Source organism: Atractosteus spatula, chromosome 1 (genome assembly GCF_055471065.1).
Source record: "Atractosteus spatula isolate fAtrSpa1 chromosome 1, fAtrSpa1.hap1, whole genome shotgun sequence".
Classification (NCBI taxonomy): Eukaryota; Metazoa; Chordata; class Actinopteri; order Semionotiformes; family Lepisosteidae; genus Atractosteus; species Atractosteus spatula.
This window is the reverse complement of record NC_142706.1, coordinates 2,248,438-2,269,588: the sequence shown is the minus strand read 5'-3', so window position 1 is coordinate 2,269,588 and position 21,151 is coordinate 2,248,438. Positions and strand designations below refer to the sequence as shown.

The window sequence follows — 21,151 nt, the reverse complement described above, 5'->3', positions numbered from 1 at the left end:
CTCCCCACCTGAACTACTAGATTATGCAGTGGAAGTTAGAGAGCACACTGGGGTTAACGCCCTCACTCTTACGAAAGAGATGTATCATGACCACAAGCTGTTGGGAGTTTAATATCTTATCCTCAGGACAGCACCTCCAACAGTACTGTTTCCAGTCACATTGCTACACAACAGGTTTAGGGATTCCGGTCCTGTGGGAAGAGCGCCACCTACTGGTCAGCCTGGCTTTGATAAGAGGCCTCCCAACCTGGTAACAGCCAGGCAAGGCTCTGCTGTGGTTCCGAGGCCTGACGAGATGTATGGGAACCACTCCACATACGTATGCTACAGGTGTACGAGTTTGTGTTTGTCGAAGAAAGGAATAATCGGGATTTAAAGGGGAACTGCAAGGCTATTTTTATATTTCGGGGTTAAAAAGTATCAGCATCGATTTGTGCATTTCAAACCACCATGAAAGTAAAGCATTCCCAGTAACTTGTAAGACTTCCAATTCACATCACAAAATAGACGAGATTTCCAGGTATGTACAGCGCCATGTTCTGCGATTCAGAACGAAGCAACAGAACTTCTGGTGACACAAAGCAGCCCTACGACATTGTAAATAAAGCTCTTTTAATCCAATAAAAAATATTGCTTTCAACTTCAAAATGGTTTTGCCAACAAATACTACTTGTTAACTCTGCATGCAGATCACATTGGGACATTTCTGCGGTGAAATATCTGCCGCACAACCTATTTGTTGGCTCATACATCACAGTACATCAGTCTTCACAGTGACTAGTGAGCAGGAAGGGCCGTGTCACGTCACAGTTCTTGGGAACTCTCGCTCTCTCCTGTGACAAGACCATGGGAGTGTGACAACATGGCGACTTACAGCACTTTCACAAAGTTCACGATTTTATGCTTACTTCGAAATTTGTAAACATCTTTCTGTAATGAACATTTATAGTTGAACATTACAACATGAACATTGAATGAACATTTATTCATCATGTTGTAAAAAGAATTGAAATGGTTTCTGGGCTTCAGGTTAAGGACTTAAGGACTTAATGGTCTTTGGACATCTTGACAGGTTAGAAGAACTGAATTCTTTGGTCTTGAACAGAGAAGACTATGAGGTCTTGATTCAAGTATTCAAATATTCAAGAAACTGACAAAGTCTGGCCAGTGGACTTCTTCATAATCAACTGTAAAATGTGATTTAACGAAACTAAGGATAAGAGTATTTAGGTCTATTAAAACAGGAGGAACTTCTTTATACAATGGTTGTGGAAGTCTGGAACAAGCTACCCAGCTGTGTCGTTGAAGGTCCTTCGAGATGTACAGTAGCTGGATGAGATCAAGTAACTACAAGCCACCAGATGAGAACCATCTTAGAACTCGCAAGCTTTTTAGGGAGTAAGCTCTGCGCCAGACAGCAGTGCTATCTGGTTACACTAGTTAAGCTCGAAGAGGATGAGCTCATTTCACAGTCAGGAAAATCTGGTGCATGGACTAGTTGAGGTACACACAGACAGGTGGGAATAATTATTGTTTCATAATTTAATGATTATAACTGTAACTACCGTATGTAGGACAGGGATGGGCAAGTATGGGTCTTAAGTATCTGTACTTTTCTACTACAGAATGATTGAAAACTAGTGCATCAATGGCCCTTGTGGGCTGGAGTTTCCTGTCCTTGATAAAATCAAAGTCAAACCCTCCAATAGCACCAAGTAGCAAATACGGAAATCAACCACGTTTGGGGACAAGTCCATAGAGACCCTCACCTGTGTTCCTGGCCAGGAAAGCCCACCATCCTGCAGACTCTGACGTTGACTCCTCCTCTGACTCTCAGAGAGCTTGGGAATTTCAGGTCCCTGAATAATCGATTCTTTCCGTTTAGGAAGGGCACAGGTCCGATGAACTCTGCAGTCCAGTGTGGCGCGAAGGAGTACCCATGGTGTATTTGTGTCCCTCTCACACCATTTTGCTCATCTGCAAAATACAGGAAATTACAGAGACAGACCAGCCCCCAGAGCCACTGTCTCCCTTGCAAACCCACGTTGTTTTTATCACTTTTTCCTTTAAATGATCTTATAAGATTTTGAGTTTTCAAGACATTAACTTCAACATGCGGCGCTAATTAATATTTTTAGAACCAGACAGGTTTAATTGTTTATTTTCACGTTAGATTGGGCCATCGCGGGGCATCTGAAGTAATGTGAGGCTGCTCACGATGAGCCGTTGTAGGTTCAAGCACAGCTCTGACCCGAGTCCAGTCTCACTGACCTCATGTCGTTTCAGGCCCAGTGCTTGCTACCTACCTGAACACGAGGCACAGCTGTAGCAATACACTAATATGCAGTACAGCGAGCACCTTCTCGCTATATTATCCCCCCTTTTCACTAACCATACGTGTATAGGAATAGCATGCACCTTTTTTATTAATCCGTCTAACATCTGGCAGTACTTGACCACAGGTGTCATTGTCGCTCAGCCAGGTGACCTTCCTTGTCTTTATCATTCCGAGCATTTTACAAGATCTATTATAAAAATGCCTTTTATGCACGTATGCATGCACTGTATGTGTGCGTGTTTCATGAACGTTTACTATCCTTTATTCGTGTTTCTGGATACGAAGGAACAGGGTGCCAGGCCGGGATAACCAGGCTTCTGCACTATCCAGACTAATCGGCAGACTTTAGGACCGTGACGTTGTCGTGGTAAGTCCTAGGGGCTGATGGGTGAATCTCAAACCGCAGGAAGACAAACCGTGACCGTAGCACCTGGGGCAGATTTAATTCAATAACATACAAACGTATGGGTGACGTGAGATGTTTATTGGACTTATTAGATGGACATACACACGCACCTAACCCTGCGAACACTTAGGAGTGTGGGACCAAAATAATTTCGCTGCACTAGCAGGTGCTGGGAACGGTCCTTTTGTAATGATGGAGCACATCAGAACGCCGAAGGTAAGGGACTTTCTTGTACTGATGATGAGCAAAAAAGATCTATCATCATTATCGATGTGGTGGCTCATCCTTAATTGTCAGTGCACACCCGTTTGCGTGCGAGAGAGAATTCGTGTATTTTGCTGAAGTGCAATAACGCGGCATGGTCATTCACGCAGTACAGTACGTATTGGCTTGTATTTGACAGAATGGAAATGACTAAGAATCGCTGAGCATTTGTTTTTAATTATTGTAACACCGTTTGCAGGGCTCTTGTATTATCGCTTTATTGCGTAGATGCTACACTGAGCTCTGTGTATTGTACCAGAATAATGAATAAGGAAAATGTAATGCCCCTTATTTAGGTAATTTAAGGAAATGGTTAGAATTTTTGTCTTTAAAGTCAACCCACGGTTGGGTCTTGGTTTAAATTGCCGTTAATACAGGTGAGTTGCGGCCCGTCGTGTCGGTTGCTTTCCTGGGATTTTGTCATGTTTTCCTCCTCCACCGTGAGGGCCTCACTCGGGATAGGTTAATGTAAAAATAATTAGATCCCCCAGAAGCCTCCCTCCTCCTCCTCCTCCTCTTTCTGAGCTCAGCAGCATCAGCAGCTGACCGGCGAGGAAGATGCAGCTGATGCATCAGTCCGCTGCCGCTTCTCGTATCAACTGTGCTCCATGGCAAAGCTAAACTTGGGACCATGCATGTTCACGTACTGTAGAGAGCGCACATACAGTACTTTGATAAAGGAGAGCAACGGAGGCGAGATTTAATAATGGGTGTGATGAAGCCATTTTATTAATACATTACAAGGGATGTTGCAAGATGGCACTTCACTAAAATCACGTTCAGTACCCGATGCATACAAAAAAAACGAATAGTTTTATTTTTCCTTTTTTACTTGTTTTGGTATTCTTTACCACTTCTGTGTTTCTCCTAACATCCCTTAATAAAGAGGTACTGTATTAGTATTACCTGCTGTGTGTATGGTGCTGTCGTGTACTGTCCATAGTCCAAAAATGTTTTTTATTTACCACAAGCGTATAGCATGGCAGTGTGTAAAAAAAGGTTTAAATTAACAATTAAATTATTCATTTGATTAATGTGTTCTCTTAGTCACTATTTTTGTATTGTTTTTTTTATTATTCTGTGCTCTTAAAATGTAATAAAACTGCTTGAGAAGCCTGCAGTGAACAATCTTCTGAGATTTTTGTTGAAAAATGTTTTTGCTTATATTATTCTGAAATTGTTTACAGAAGCCAAATGTCAGGCTTTGAATTGTGGAATTGCGGAATATGTACAGTATTTTGATGAAAATTGTGCACTGGAGGGGTGACGTCGGATTGCAGCTGGAGCAACAAACTGATTCAGACGGATTTGGGATTTTCTACTCGTCTTCTCCTGGGTTTTTTTCAGGTTGAAAACGTCCGTCTGATTGATGGGGTGTCTTCCAGGAAAGCAGCGGTGGGCACGCTTTACCTGACTGCAACTCACGTCATCTTTGTGGAAAATGTGTCGGAGACTCGCAGGGAGACCTGGGTAGGCACTCGAGCTCACTTTGACAGTGCAGTGCGCACCAGACGTCTGGCTGATGCCTTGGAGAAACGCTGAAAATGTTATCGCGCTTCTTAGAGTTGTTGTTTACAGTGAATTGCTCATTATTCAGCTGATGCTTTAGTCCAGAGCAACCCACATTCGTACAGGAAGTGCCTTGCTCAGGGCTACAGGGGCCCCACCCAAGATTTAAGCTCAGCCTTCCTGCTTGCAAGTCCAAACCCCTGCTCCCCGCTGCAGAAGGCAAATCAATTCAGAAGATCCTGCTGGAAGGAAAGACAAAGGCATAATGGCCGTGCTGAAATCAGTTCTGTTAGGAGCATAGTGTAGAATGAGTCTGTTATGGAGGTGTTGCCGAGCCTCCTGATGTACTGAGTCCTTGTGTGTTTGAGCCGTGCGACTCGCCTGGACCTGTGCCTGGTCTGAAGCTGTGGTCGGGCCCCATGCCCGGCAGTGGTTCGGTGATCTGGATCAGCTGCTGAGTCTGCGGACTAGTTGTCGGGAGAGGTGGAGTGTAACGTAGCTCACAACTCATAATAAGCCTGTTGCAGCGATCCCGCGCTTTCTTAAGAGCTTTCAAATCCCCTGCGTCAAGCGGCCGGCTTCCCGACACTGAATTCAATCCCCCGTTTCGGGAGGGGGGACTTTTAGCATAGTTGGCTCATCTACAGCAGCTGTCTGTAAGGAGCTGCTGGTGCCAGAGAGACCGCGAGTTTCCTCCCAGGTCTGGCCCCGCAGGCTACATCAACACTAAAACCGATCCAGACCAGTTTTTACAATGCTGTGGCCATAATAGAGCACTGAAGGAGGGCCTGTACCATCAAAGAGGGGGTAATGGATTGAAGAGCAGTGGTAAATGTACGTAATGAATATTTTATTCGGGTATTCCATAGAGCACAAAACAAATGAGTCGATTGCATTCGGGCATGGGCAATATTAGCGTAATTGAAGCCAACATAGTATGGGGGAAGGACCATTTAAGGACACAAAAAAATGACTTAGGATGGGTGGTGTCCGTCCATTTGTAGGAAAAGAAAAGAAAGTTAACATCAAGAAGCCACTTAAAAAGGCCTTCCAGCAAACATAACATGACACACTGCGGGACTGCAAGCCGAGCAAACTAAATGGATAACAGTGAACACAGTGTATGATAGAAACTCATTGCTGAAATTTTAATGGGATACTGAACGAGAGAACAGTTAAACTGCAGTTCATTATGGGTTATCTGCCTTGTAACAGCACCACAAGAGAGAGTCAACACAGACGTGCACAGAAAGAAGGAAAAATCTTGTCTGACCAGATTAATATATTTGATTAAATATGCCACTATAGATAACATTAAAGTACAACAGTATACAGCATTTGTGTATACTGCTGCATGGAGTGCAGATTATTAGGACAAATGTTTAGTTTAGGAGTTGCAGAATTACATTTTACAAAAGATAGTAAACTAACTGATAATGCATATATACTGTACTGTAACAAGCAGCCTAACCCTGTTAAGACTGTAGTTAGGATTCAATTTTTTTTTTAACTAACATGTTATAAATCAAAAGGTAGGTAATGATCAGATTTATGTCACTCCGTTAATATTTATTTGCTTCTCGGATATTTTGGAGAAATTATACATTTCTGTTGTGGCAGGTAAGCATTTGATGACAACAGCATGTTTGTGTGGAAGTTCTTAAAAACCACCATGATCTGAGGTTCCATTGGTGGTATTTAAGTATGGTCATATTTTGATCACCTGTTATACACAGAAAAACGTTTTACATTTAAAAATGGATTAACACCCGTACATGAATGTAGTGCTCCGGTCTTCAAGAGAGTAGTGCGCATTCCTGTACGGCGCCCCTCGGCTTCGATGTGGGATGTATCGCTCCAATTCTCTGCTCGTACTGTAGGTGCTCCACAGCCTGGTGAGTGCCATCGAGAAGCAGGCCACGACCGCAACGGGCTGCCCCCTCCTCGTCCGCTGCAAGAACTTCCAGGTCATCCAGTTCATCCTGCCGCAGGAGAGGGACTGCCACGACGTGTACGTCTCTTTAATGCGCCTGTCGCGTCCAGGTAAAGCCTACCGACGCCCCCTGGCAAGAAGGCAAAGCGAAGGACGTGTTCTCTGCAGTGATGCTCTCTCTTGCTACAATATTTCACCAGCAAACGATTCTTTGGGTCGCTGTGATCTTAACAGCAGAATTTCAAAGTAGTGAATGAAAGAACGGGGATGCAAGTGAGTACACGCTGAAGGCACCAACACATGACACAACCTAAGCTAGAGTAGCTCCAGCATTTTCACTCATGAAATGCACATAAAAGATCCCCAGGTAGGTATACAAGAATGAGACGAGTACAGAACAGGGTTCACCAGTCCTGGTCTCAGAGGGCTGGTGTGTCTGCAGGTTTTCAGTCCTGCCTCGCACTTATCAAGCTCATTACTGGCTTAGCTGGAGGCCATTTGCCAGCTTTACCCATCCCTTTAAAGCGTAGATGCTTGAAAGACCTAAAAAAACCTCGAGGCCCCAGAGGTAGAAGCTCACCGCCGAGTCCCTCCTGGGTCGGTCACTGGCCGACTCCACAGCACTTTTCCGACATCCAGGACTACATCCCAGTGAGTGCATCGCATCGCCAGCGTCAGGCCCGGCAGGGAATTGTGTGTCAGAGCCTAAGAAGCAACAGATCGGAATAGGCAAGGATCCATGCCTTCAGCACAGGAACGCAAGTGTTGGTCAGATATATACCATATAATATGTAGACGCCTTCACAACAGGGACGGTCCTGGATATTGAAGTAGAGCTGTACTGATGTCCTCCGAAAAGTGTTTTGACATCACACCCTTCCAAATGTGCTAATTGTGACTCGCAGAGATCTGGGCCGGGTTATTTCTCTGAAAATGTGAGCTGCACATTCACCCGCGTTTTGAGAGCAGCGTATGTTCGGTGTCTGAGGACGGTGTCCAAGACCCCAGAGAGAGCCCTCGGTGATTTCTTTGATTGTGAACCGTTTTCTTTGTTCGCATAATAACTTGACTCTTTTTTTTTTGGTTCCTTTCAGAGAAGTATGAAGAGTTATATTGCTTTTCGTTCAACCCTAAGGTGGATAGAAAGGAGAGAGAGCAAGAGTGGAGTTTCATAGACCTGAGGGCCGAATACACCCGAATGGGCGTCCCGAATTACCTCTGGCAAGCCACCAGCGTGAACCGCGACTACGGGGTCAGTGCTGCGCTGCCTGTGCCGTGCCACATGGGGAACAGGCGCGATTTTGGCCTTCTGTTTGATATTTGGCAAGATTTAGCTTTTGTAATTGTTTTCACTGTAAAAAAACAAGTTGATTCGTTTGACCGCATCTTGTGTGCTGCGTCACCAGGGAACATCTTTGTTTTTATGTACCGTACATATTCAGCGGTCGGACTGCGATTTGAAATGCACTGTTTGAATTTTAGTCCTTTTTCATGTGCCATAAGGTTTGGAGAATTTTGTTTTGATTTTGCTGGTAAAAATGTATGATATTGACGTGCTGTGTTTTTTAACTGAGGTCCGTGCTGTTTCATTAATTAATTTATTGGTTTATTACACAATAGTGCCACAGCTGTGGAAACACACTTTATGGTTTAGTTGTGACGGTATTGGAGAATATTTGCATGTGAGAAAATGAGTGTCGCAGTTTTCAAAAAATGTTGTTTTATCTCAGGTAAACATCAACTTAAGGGCGTTGTGCGCATTGGAGCCGTCGGCGACGCACCGTAGTTAACCATCGACTTTAAAAATCTGGTGCTCGATTGACTGAGCTGTCCAGGAAGAACAGAAAGAAAAACGATGGAGAAAACGAAAGTGTATTTTTTTCCCTTCAGGTGTGCGATACGTACCCCTCAGAGCTGTATGTACCGAAGTCGGCCACTCCCGCCGTCATAGTGGGGAGCTCCCGGTTCCGGAGCCGGGGGAGATTCCCAGCGCTGGCGTACTACTGCCGGGACAACAACGTGAGTTAACCCCTGCTTTCAGACCCGCGGCGCTATTGAAATCCGTGTGTGCAATCGAGGACGCACTGCTATGGTCTTGTTTCTCATTTGGAAACTGTGGCCTCTTCATTTGCCGGGCGGTTTTGGAATAACGGGGATTCGTGGCTGAAGTGCGTCCTTCAGTAGCCATGACGGACCTTAGCCATGTCTTGAGCCGCTAAGCCCGTGTCTTAATTTCAGTCAGAATCCAGACAAGAATGAAGAGGCTTTCACATCCAATTCATGCGCTTTTTGTGGGTTGAATATTGTTAAGGCCTTCAGAATTTTCTGAGCTGGTTCAAAAAGTGATTTTTTTACACTGTCATCTGGCACGTTGTAATTAACCAGTATGTCAAAATCTACGTTTACATTTATTAATTTGGCAGTTGCTTTAGTCCAAAGCGAAACGCAGTCTCATCCAGTGAAGTTATAAAGGCAGCAGCATAGATACATTTTGAATCAACCCACAGAGAACAGCGGGCGCAGTGTTGATTAAGTGCTGGGATGTTGCACAGAGCACACAACCTAACTACACTGCGGGTGTTAACACATGGTTTGTTAATTAGACCGTCTGTTCTATGTACCTTCTGTGTCAGTGCCCAGCATGTATTTATTCATTCTGCAACTTAAAAAATGTGGTGGGCTTTCAGACTCTTGCTTCAGATCCACCAGTCTCTTCCCAAGTATTGTAATGTGGTAAACTAAGGTTGGAACCTTAGCATGTCCTTCAGCAGTTTACAGACTGATAAAGGCTGTTTCTAAGCATGTGCACTCTGATGCAATGTTCTTGACTTAACCCCACACAGAAGATATTCAATGCACAGCAGCACAGGAACATAATGGAGGATGCAGACGAAAAGAGGCTATTTGATTGATCTAGCTCATTTTGATAGTAGCTAATTGTTCCAAGAATCTCATCCAACGGTTCCTTGATAGAAGCCAGGTTATCGGCTTCAACAACATGGCTGGGCAGCTTATTCCACACTCCCACCACACTTTGTATAAAGAAGTGACTCCTGTTCTTGGTGTCGAATACACTTCCCCACAGGGAAATGGAAAATATTGTTCCAAGCAGTGTGTTTGATGTTATTAATATGACATAATCTACTGTATAATGGATTGTAATCTGTATTGTAAACAGCAGATTAACGTTCTTTAATAGGAGGTCCTCAATCAAAAAGGAGTCTTCTAAAAGCACAGGTGAAGGTGAACCAGGTTGATCAAACTCGTATGGGAGTAGGATAAAGCCTTGTACTGGAAATTGTACAAAAGCACGAGCTGTGTGCTAGAAAATCTTGTGCTGTAGAATTTAAAAAGACCAGGTTTTGCTGGCAAAATTGTAGCTTCTCATGGAGACTGGAAAATTGGAAATTCCCCTCTGATTAATAATATTTATTGTTCGTATCCTTTCATTTGAATGTCAGATGCTTGAAATGTGTTTGACTTCTTTAGAGGTTTCAAGGGAGTGGTTGTCAGAATCAAGGGTTTTACATGATAAATTATTCATTTTGGATATTTTTTGTACTACATATTAATGATAAACCGAGGTGAAACAGTTCTACATATATATAATTCTGCTTAGGGGGGCTTGTTGCCAAATTCCCATGAAATGTGTCATAATAATACTTGAGTGTTGAGAGGTGATTGTGAAGTGTGGTTGGAAGAAACATGATGTTAATGTCCTAAAGGTCATCAGATATTCTGTATTTACGCCTAAAAATAAATTTTATTTGTTAACATATTATTCCCAGTCCTCCACTTACTCATGTTTCTTGTTCTGTATAGAAAATAGTCTCTGTCAGTCCTAAAGGGAAAGATATCATCATATCATAAAAAGAATGGGAAAATGTATTTGCTTATTTTTTCTCTCTGTTACTATAATTGTTTTTCTCTTTTTTTTTTTAATTTTGCAAGGCCGTTTTTTCCCTTCAGTAACCAAAAGACATTTTGTTTTTATCCAGCATAAATGAAAGTCTTGGAAAACAATATATCTTTGTATTTTTATGTCTCCACTAATAGTAAAGGCAAAAATGCAAAGCTAGGTGTGTAGTCTAATGATTAGTGAAGCAGTAATAATTTGGTATTTAAATAGCTTTTTTTATTAGTTCAGGTGTATGTAGTTTAATGGCAGTGCATGAAATTGGTAATCATTTGTTGTGGCCCTCAAAATCCAAACCAGCGTGCTTTAATTATAATTACTGCATTTTTAAAATGAAGGAATCTCGTGATGTAGAGTCCATTAAGTATATATTTTTTTAAACTTTGTTAAAGAATTGCTTTCATTAGACTTTGTCTTAAACTTTTTTCGTATGTTTTACTTACTGTAATATACTACTAAGATATAGCCATGTTCGTAAGCTTTCTTGCACTACTAGAGTTGAGGCTTAGCTCTTTAATGACAGTAAGTACTTTGCAGAGAACTTCATATCTCTGGATATCTCTTGCTCTTTAAATCTCACCAGCTGCATTTTTCCAGTTACCGCCACCACGGAAGGCAGAAAAAGTTGAAAGAAAAATTGTGAGGAAGACAATGCAAACAAAGAAGTTCTGTAGAGACACTTGAGTATCGAGCACTCGTACGAGTTTTCCAAACTTAATGTTCAGAAATGCCATTGTTCCGTGACTTCAGAGATCTCATCATTAAAATTAACTTGGAGATATTAAAAATAAGTCATTGCAGTTTTTTTATACTTTGCGGAGTTTTTCAGAATCTTTTAACTGTGGAGGTCCTTAGTGGAAACAATGATTTTGCCCTCTTGTTTCTACTCTGGCGTGGAAGAGCGCACCCTGCCGCTGGGTGGCTGAGATCTGGGCCAGCCTGAATGGGGAAAAAATGGTCATATCTCCGCTCTGACGAATTTTTGTTATTTGACATGACACCGTTATTTGACACCAGGTCCCGGTGACACGCGGGACATGGTGAGCTTGTCACCCCCTTTTCTCGTTGCACTCAGCGCGATTTCCCTACTGAACCCGTGTCTCCAAACCCAGGCCTCCATCTGCAGAAGCAGCCAGCCCCTGGCGGGCTTCAGCGCACGCTGTCTGGAGGACGAGCAGCTGCTGCAGGCCATCCTGAAGGCCAACCCGGGCAGCGACTTCATGTACGTGGTGGACACCAGACCGAAGGTCAGTCCCTCCTGAGCGCCTCATCCCTGTTGGCGATGCACATTTCGCCTTGCATGCCATGCTGGAATATTGTTATTGGGTCTTTATTTGCAAATTGCCTGATAATCAATATGCATTTTGGCATCTTCAGCAGCATGGCCTATTGAACAGTTGATTGGCAAGCTTGTTTTGGGGAATTAAATCAGAGCGTGTAAAATGTGTGTGTGGTTTCGCGTCCTTTAATTCCAAGAATCGTGGACTTGGGAATAAAATTAAGGCCTTCAATTGAGGCCGGCACCATGGCATTCATTACAAGGCTCACAAAAGCATTTAGAGCAATTTTGTTCCAGTCATTCATCTCTAAAACTGAAAAAATATATTTATCTCACTGACACTTTTAATCTAAGCGGTTTACAGTGGTTAGAGTTAATTTTTTTCACTTACGTTTTTTGATACTCATTTATACAGCTGGGTTTGCTGGAGCTGTGCTTGAGGGTAGAGTAGCACTGTTCTCACGTGGGGCTTGAACCTGCAACCCTCTGGTCAGGAACTACAGCTCCTCACAGCTCTCCTAGGTCTTCCTGTTGACCTTGTTGAGAGAAATGTGAATAGTTTGCAGACCTGGGTGACTGATGATAGCTGTATAGGCTGGCACACCAGTTATCTTCAGTAGAAGTAAAAAAAAAAGCTCCATTAATATAATTTCTTTATGTTTTCAGCTTAACGCAATGGCCAACAGAGCTGCAGGAAAGGGCTATGAAAATGAAGACAACTATTCCAACATCAAATTTCAGTTTATCGGTATAGAAAACATTCATGTCATGAGGAACAGCTTGCAGAAAATGCTGGAGGGTAATCTTTCTTGGTTTCTTGCTCTGAGAAAATCATTCTTCTGTGTTTAACTTGCTCTCAGTCTTTCATTCTTCTGCTCAAACGAACGCGTCATAAGCATGCCTATTTTGGCTCCCAGTGACGATTAATATTTTATTAAACTTTTGTTCTGAAGGCTGCTTTCTTAAATGCCATTATGCGGCACTTCCTCTTCTCCGCTGTGAAATCGTGAAGTTTTATGGCTGAAAACTAAAATCGAGATCCCATCTGGATCTCATTCCCAGGCTATTTCTATTAGTGCGAGCAGCTGTCTGGTGACTCCCCAATAAAGCAAAACGGAGGGCGTGAGAATTGGTGTGTTCAGAAATCTGTCCAAGGCATTGGGGAGCTGGTGGCCTGAAACAATGCAATAAATGGATTTTTCTTCACATCCTTGGATTATCTCTTAGACCTTTAGACTTTTCCTTGAAATTCAGCCTGCTTGTAATCGTCATGTCGGACAACTGCAGTATACAGATGATCATGGCTCTGTGCGGAGTTGTCTTCAGATGAGACAGATGTTGCCCCTTTAAGTTGATTTTTTTATGTCAGCAAGGTAGAAACGATGCAGAAGATTCAGTCTTTACTTAGACATGTGTGAATCCACCAGTAAAGATCAGGGATGTGTGAGGAAAAAGGTTTTTTGTTATATTTTAATGTTCTACTGCTTTGACCTGAATTGCCATTGTTGATTATGGTATTTGTTTTTAATTGTGATAATTGTTTGAAATATTGTACTTTTAAATTTAAAGAATCTTCCTGAAATGAGGCGCTTGTAAAAACGTGTGAAGTACTTGTTGGAATTTGTTAGAGGTATACTGGCTCTGAAGTGTGTGAAGTACAGTCCAGGAAAACCTCAAATTTGATTCTTCATGTCACACAGCAGAGTAAACACATTGTCAAGACCTGAAATATTAATTTTAACCCTTCTTATAGTAAATGCATTTTAACAGTGGATATTTGTTTTAAGAGACCATAAATTCATTTGTTTTTAGTAAGAGCAGATATCTGTTTAGATACAAGTAATAGGTTTATTCCATGCTGAAAAGAGAAGAAAGAAAACACAACGTTTTGGCCGTGGAGCCTTCTTCAGGTGTGAGAAAGACAGGGCAGTAAGCAAAGGTAATGTAGCGGGAGAACAAAGGCTGGGAGAGAGGAGGAGCAGGAGGCGGGAGCAGGGGACAGAAAGAGAGGCCAATCAAGAGGTGTGAAGTCAGGACAGGTGAAGAGAGGTGTGAAGTGAAACCTGCAATGAGTGTCGGAGTCAACCCCCGTTTTACACACAATGAAACCCACCTTTATAGGTGCCTTATAGGAGAGTTAGAATTTACAGAAGGAACAGTGCAGTTCTCGCTGAAAGCACTGCAAGTTTAGGTTGTTGCATGGTCAGACAGCACCAGCCAAATCACGATCACACTCAGCTAGTGAAGTAGTGCAGGGCTGAGCTGGTGATGTCTGGGCTACAGGCCTCAACTCGCCAACCAGTTTTAGAGGAGTGCCTACAACTGGTTAATGTACAAAAGAGTACATTGAAATATACTCTGGCCTGATGCTTCTTAAATGGGGAGGGGGGAACATCTTTCGATGGTAGAAATAATTTATATTTTGAAATTCCTTGTGATTTGTAATCCTATTGGTGATTTTCATTATTTATTTTTATGTGCATGTGAGCTTATTGTGTGGTGTTTTAACCCTGAAATCTGTTTCAATCTGCTGTCTGCAGCATGCGAGTTCAAGTCGCCATCCATGGGGGATTTCCTCTGGGGTCTTGAGAATTCTGGGTGGCTGAAACATATTAAGGCTATCCTGGATGCCGGGATCTTTATTGCAAAGGTCAGTCTGACAGTTTTGTCCTTTTTTTTTTAAAAAAAAGACAATTTCATTTTCAACTCTGCAGCAGTGTACAGTGGACCTGTCCTCTTTCTATTCAGTATGCTGCAGTATTTTTTCATTTACACGTTATTATTTTATTTTAATAAAGCCAATGACAAGTATGTTCCTGTGAGGATCAGTTATCCCTAGTATTAACCCATGCCATTTTAAAAGCACTCTTGATCAGTGTCAGTCTTCCAGGTGAATGTTTTTATATCCCCATACAAATTTCTGCATGTATCACAGGTGTTCATGCTGTGCAAGAAAAAGTTTGTATTTCTGGTATTTTGCATAAAACATTTGAAGATGTACTGACTATCACTGTATATGCTGTTACATGGAAGTTAAGTTTTAGGTGGTCTCCTTGTTCCTTTTTCTCGCATGACTGTAGAACGAAGGATGGGTAGCAGGTGATTTGAGTCTAAAACGCTCCCTGTTGTCTGTGTGAACCCAGGCTGTGGCCGAGGAGGCGGTCAGCGTTCTGGTTCACTGCTCTGACGGCTGGGACCGGACCGCGCAGGTGTGCTCAGTGGCCAGTCTGCTCCTGGACCCTTACTACAGAACCATGAAGGGCTTCATGGTGTGTAGCTCTGCCTCTGATCCCTTTGTCCTTGTCAGGCTCGCTGCCCATAGATACATGCTGCGCTGGTTTGTTGACCAGTCCCACATCTGGCTTAGTGCTCAGTTGATATTTATTTCAAATTACACTTTGGAAAACAAATTTATTCAAATATGCACAGTATGATTGTGATGCACTAGAATATGTACAGAGATTATATTCCAAGATGCCGCATCAAGTTATTTGGAGCTTCATTCATTTGGCAATTTTATTGTTAATAGTGTGCTTCCAAAAAAGCAGGATTCTTCTTAAAAACAAAATGATGCTCTAGACCTTATTGGAATGCAATTACATTTGTTGTATAGGTCTGAGCTGCTGTTTGGCTGTAAGCTGCCTGTTGTCTTTGTGTTCAGGTGCTTATTGAGAAAGACTGGATATCGTTTGGCCACAAGTGTACTCACAGGTGAGCCATAAGATTGCTTGTTTTCTGTTCATTTCTTCTCTGGACCCCGTTTTGAGAGATTTTAACAGTTTATGTCAAAAGTTTCTTTGTTTATATAACATTAATTCAGTGTCTCTACCTCTCTGTATAAGAAAACGTACTCAAGGTAATAAACAGACAGGCATGAGTTTGAGGATTACCAAAACTTTCAAATCTGTATGTAGTATTTAAGTAATTATTCTAAGGGGTACAGTTTAGATGTGTTTCAACACTGTCTGCTCAGTCTGATAGGAAAATCTAGTTAATAAATTGATTTTGCAAGCCGATGAGACTGAATTGTTTTTGGTCTGGTGCAGTCCATACTCTGTGCATGTTTGTCCAGTATGCTCCAGCCTTGACGGAAGTGCAAGTAGAAATTAAATATAGCCGAGATGCTTTTGGGGAAAAAAAGGATATTTCAATCTGTCCGTCCCGAGCTGGTTGACTTTCCCGTCGCGTTCCTCGCGTGTAGGTACAACCATCTGGATGGGGACCCCAAGGAGGTTTCTCCTGTCATCGACCAGTTCATCGAGTGCGTCTGGCACCTCCTGGACTGGTTCCCCTGCGCCTTCGAGTACAACGAGAGGCTCTTGGTCCATGTCCACAGCCACATCTACTCCTGCCAGTTTGGCAACTTCATGGGCAACAGTGAGAAGGAGAGGCGGGGCATGAGGTGGGTGGGGCACGGGGTGGGCGGGGGATGAGGTGGGCGGGTGTGGCAGTTCTGGGGCAAGAGAGGTAGGGGAGCTTCGGGGGGCTGGCGGAGTCCCAGAGACCTCTCGAGATTTGAGCCTGAATGCATATGCTCTTCTGTGGCGAGATTTCTCAAGATCTTGTTGTCTGCTCCTCGGTTCTGGACCACTGCCCAGTCAGCAGCCTCCCTGCAGATCTCAGACGGGCAGAAGAAGACGAAAGTCTTCTGTAGGTGTGACACTGTGATGAACTGGTGTCCTGGAGACCCTGCTTTGTGCCAGTTAACCGCAGGGTCAGGTTCCTGCCCGCTGCCACCCTGAGCTGGAAAAGCGGATGTTTGGTCCAAGGCTGTCCAAGCGTGACATAAACTTTGGCCGCACTGTTTTACTTTAAAAGGGTTATTTGATATTTCCATAAGTCCAGTATCGGTATTCTATTTTTTCCTTAATGATACTGTATATATATCTCATTCAGCATAATATACAGAGGTGAAAAATACTCTCTAATTGAACCAATAATTTTATCAAATGTAGAACCTCATCTTTCCTTTTTTCCTTGCGCCTTACTGTCTTTATTATTGTGATATTCACTGGGACATGTTTGTTTTATGAAGCCAGTAGAATAATAACAAACTTCATTTTATGTAGTGCCTTTACATAACTCCTTTTCTCCATTTCTTGGCAGAATCAAGGAGAGGACACACTCTCTTTGGGCTCATCTATGGAAGAACAGGGCAAATTACATGAATCCCCTGTACAGACCCGACCACAGTCAGACTCAGGGCGTCCTGCGACCGGATACTTCTCCCTACTGCTTCAAGTGGGTACTGCTCAATGGGCAGAACGGCCTCCTCTGGCTCGGGAAGTCTTTACATTGGATTTTACAATGCAAATTTACCAGATCCGCTTTTCCATTGACAACCTTCCAGATGTGTAGGATTCCATGATCCAATATAAAGTATTCTGCCGTAATTTAGGCATCTTTTTTAATGTTTTGCTCATGTAGTGCAGTTGTGGTCCTCTGCTGTGCATTCCCTCCCAGTCTGTCCGAGGGGCAGTGTCGAGGGGGATTGTGAGGGTGTTGTTGATGTCTCTGGCAGGTTTTGGGGGGGGATGTACAACCGTTTTGAGAAGGGAATGCACCCCCGACAATCCGCGGTGGATTTCCTGATGGCCGTGAAAGAGGAGACGCAGCAGCTGGAGGAGGAGCTGCTGATCCACGAGGAGGTAGGAGAGAGGACTCCAGCTCGCGTTGTCACACTGCAGCTTCCTGCAGCAGTCCTTGTCTTTAGTGAAGGTGGCGGAGAGGGCAGAGTGGGGCTGGACACTCCACTTAAAGTGCTTTACAGGTAATGGGGATCCCCTCTGCCACCACCAGTGTGCAGCCCCACCTGGATGATGCACCAGTACTCTCCCCACACACCAGCTCTCAGTGGGGAGGAGAGCAGAGTGATGAAGCCAGCTCAGAGATGGGGATTATTAGGAGACCATGATTGGTAAAGGTCAGGGGGAAGTTTGGCCAGGATGCCGGGATAATACCCCTACTCCTTTTTAGAAACACCCTGTCACTATACTGGGGCATTAGGACCCACCCTCTATCACCCTCTACTGGCCCCTCTAACACATCTTCCAGCAGCAGCCTCAGTGTTTCCCAGAAGTCTCCCCTCCAGGTACTGACCAGGCTCACACCTGCTGGGCTCCAGTGGGCTGCCAGTAGTGAGCTGCAGGGTGATATGCGTGCCGGCAACAAAAAAAAAATCTAGAAGAGGTGTCAAAGCCACATTATAGTTTAATTGGATCTTTATAATGCACTAAAAATTAATAATTACAATTACTAACTTCAGCAGCTGGAGTGAGGTCTCCAAACCCGGGAACTGTCATCCCTAACTGGGACCATCCCAGTACACAGAACTTTAGTAGAACTGCTTTAGCAACAAAAAACAAGTCTTCCTCAGGCGAGACTGTGCCCTCAGCTTATTAACAGACACTTTCATCTGAAGAGACAATCGAGTGAAGGAATCTGAGAGAAGTACTCTGCTTAAGAGTACCCTGGGAGCATACGAGTGCAGAGCCGTGGGATCGATCCATCTGTTGTTTTCTGTCCCTTTCTGTGTGACCTTGCAGTGATCATTTCAAGGAATAGTCCTGCAGGCTGGTGCACTGAGGTTTCCAGCTTAGTAAAACGCAGTAGTGACCCACAGGTCTTGCTGATTTATTTTTAGAAAATTGCACAGCTGGAAAAGCAGCAGGTGAAGAGCCGAGCAGCGGGCCAGCCGGTGGACGAGGGTCCGGCAAGGGGTGGCCCCCCACCCGACAACCTCATGGCCAACACCCCGCAGGACTACACCGGGGGCGCGGGGGGGTTCCCCTCGCGGAGCCCATCTCGGCCGCTCGCCGGGGGCGCCCTCAAGCGCTCGGACCCCGACCTGTCGGCCAACAGCGACCAGGAGTCAGGCGTGGCCGACCTGAGCTGCCGCTCCCCCAGCGGCGGGGACTCCCTGCCCAGCGAGGACAGCGCGAGGGACCCCGACTCCGACGAGGCCCCCTACTCCAGCGCCTGAGCGCGCAGGGGCCAGCCGGCCGCCGAGGAGGGCGAAACTGGCCCGGTTTGATCTGAACTGGGCAGCTGCTGTACAGAGAGTTTTCCCATGTATTGTGAGTTTTAAGAGTATGGAATCCCCCTGTCCAACCCTGTAATGCAGCAACTGTAAATATGATTTTTTCCCTGGTTCTTCCAAACCTGAAGCTGCGGTTTTGACCTGATAATGCCGTGTGAAGCCATCTCCAGCCAGCGTGACACACCGCAATGAGGCGTGAGTTAAGCAGTTTTTTTAACAGGTGCAGGTGCATTTATGATAAGTGTTCAAATTTGAAAAGCTTGGATATTTTTTCGTTTTCCCATGTAAATGTCCTGGAGAGCAACGGGTTGTAGCATCATCATTGCCTGAGTTATGAACACGGTTAACTAAATGTAAGTTGTGGATCCTCAAGTCCCCACAGGGAGTGATGAGGATTCAAGTGGCTACATCTGGAAAATGGGCAGTTTTTCACTTGGGAGGGGGGGGGGGGTACCAATAGGAATCTCGTTTTTAAGCTTTTAAGGTAAGGTGCGAGAAAACATAACATAACCATGATTTGCCAGTGTGTTTCCAAAGCGGGCCTCCGGTATACTACCTTTAAGACTCCAGGCATTTGTGATGGTGTTGCGTTGCAGATGAGGAGACAAGCAAGGGATTAATCAAGAACCTTGCGAGACAAAAATAACAGGAAACAACTAAAACACTTGTAATATCCAGTGTTTTTGTTGAATGTGTGGTTTGAAGAATCTTGGATTGCAAGCTCAGCCGCAGATGGGGAATTTTAACTGGAATAAACGAGGTGAGAACTCAGGTGTGCTTAACAAACCACAAAGCTAGAACAAATTTGAATATGTCTCAAAGAAAAGCTTTAACCATATACCTGAAGGAATTATTGGCATAGAGTGGGATTCTTTATCCAAGCAAATATTATTTTTATGATAAATATACGTACTGTAGGTAATGCCTAAAGATAAACACTTCATCATTTCTTGTTGTGTACTGTGAATTATTAGACCTTTGCTTAGGAATTTTATGCTTAGGTCTGGATATTTATTCTTGAAATGCTATACCTGCGTACCTTTTTATAAGGAGTTTTTAATCATTAATTCATGACATTTCCTCTAGGAGACTTCTGAAGTTATATTTAAATGCATTTTAATTTGTGAATTGTGGAAACATTTTATTTCTGTATAACATGCTTTTGATAATGTACTGTATTGTGCAAATATTAAAGCAAATAAAAGGTTTGTTTAAAATCCAGCTCACCCCCAAAGTAATTTCAGTCATTCTTGATCTTATAAATTGTGAATAATGTATGTCCCTGTGTACTACTCATCTGTTCCTTGGAAAATGTGACTGTATAGAGCTACTTACAATTTGTATTTTTAAGTTTAGTAGAATGTAAATTTTACATTATTTTGAAAGTCTTATTCTTTCTAATATAATGCTTTTACAGGTTGTGAAATTGGAAATTTTGAATGTGACCTTTATAAAAATAGAATCACTTGCAATGAGAAAAATGGGTTATGAGCCAAAGTCCTTGCTATCCAGTACAAAGTGTAAATATTATCTGTTAGTAATCGTTACCCTGGTTGTTCATGATCACTGATTTAGACCTGGGTTAGATTTATGGATCTTGAGTTTACAGTATTAGAGGTCTGGCAGACTATGTAGGCATCTTTGGATTAATGTATAACTCACATTTACCTGAGAAACGTTTTTAATTAACTGCTAAGAAAAACGGCCACACTATTTAATTTAAAAAAAAAAGCAGAATCAAAGTTTCCTTTGGTTGGGATGTACCAGTTATCACAAATCAAAATAAAATAAATACTGTTGCATGTCTTGATTTTCACTCATTTATTTCTTTTAGAAAAGCTTCATTTGCGATTCACTTGTTACAGATCTGCAGTTACAGTTGGGGGTGGGTGCGTTAGTAACCAACAACAGACATGGAGTGGAGAATCAGATATTGGGCTACAGCAGGACTGCACAGCTCCAGTCCTGGAGGGCCAGGAGATTTTTGGTTTGCCTTTCACCAGGACCCTTAAGTGTGCTCATTTGCTCAGCTGGAGAAATCTGAAACCTTTTCTTGTTCTTGAAAAGCCAGTGATTTTAAAAAGACCTCTGCATTCAGCTGGACAGTGGACTGCTGAAGACTGAAGACTGCAGTCGGACATTCCTGGTCTAAATGATACTTCATTCTGACACCTGCTTGAGTATGAGTATGTACACCCCCCCGGGTCCGACAACATCCAGCAACTCTTGGCTCATCAGGGGAAGACACCAGTGAAGAAAGTGGGTTGGAACGGTGATTTGCTCCCTCCTCTCTCTTCATCTCCTTTTTTCACCCAGCTTTTTTTTACAGTGACGTGAGCTGCTGGTGATCCTTATAAAATTGCAGATTTGTAAGGTGGGGGAATTCCAGACCACAAAGATGATCTGCATCAGGTCTTCATACACATGTGCTCATCTAGAGATCCCTGGGTCTGTGGGCGGCTTACCC

At 43.4% G+C, this 21,151-nt stretch overlaps 1 protein-coding gene across 1 annotated transcript; it reads left to right on the top strand.

Annotated features, from left to right (window-relative positions):
- Nucleotides 1-4,361: 4,361 nt before the first annotated feature.
- Nucleotides 4,362-20,488, top strand: mtmr7b (myotubularin related protein 7b). Its single transcript, XM_088920085.1, has 13 exons — nucleotides 4,362-4,478; nucleotides 6,398-6,560; nucleotides 7,545-7,702; nucleotides 8,341-8,469; nucleotides 11,479-11,613; nucleotides 12,312-12,444; nucleotides 14,186-14,295; nucleotides 14,789-14,914; nucleotides 15,307-15,356; nucleotides 15,847-16,047; nucleotides 16,752-16,886; nucleotides 17,167-17,293; nucleotides 18,289-20,488. Exons 2-13 carry the CDS (start codon nucleotides 6,542-6,544, stop codon nucleotides 18,625-18,627), a joined length of 1,662 nt encoding a protein of 553 aa, XP_088776211.1. The 5' UTR covers nucleotides 4,362-4,478; nucleotides 6,398-6,541; the 3' UTR covers nucleotides 18,628-20,488.
- The last annotated feature ends 663 nt before the right edge of the window (nucleotides 20,489-21,151 follow it).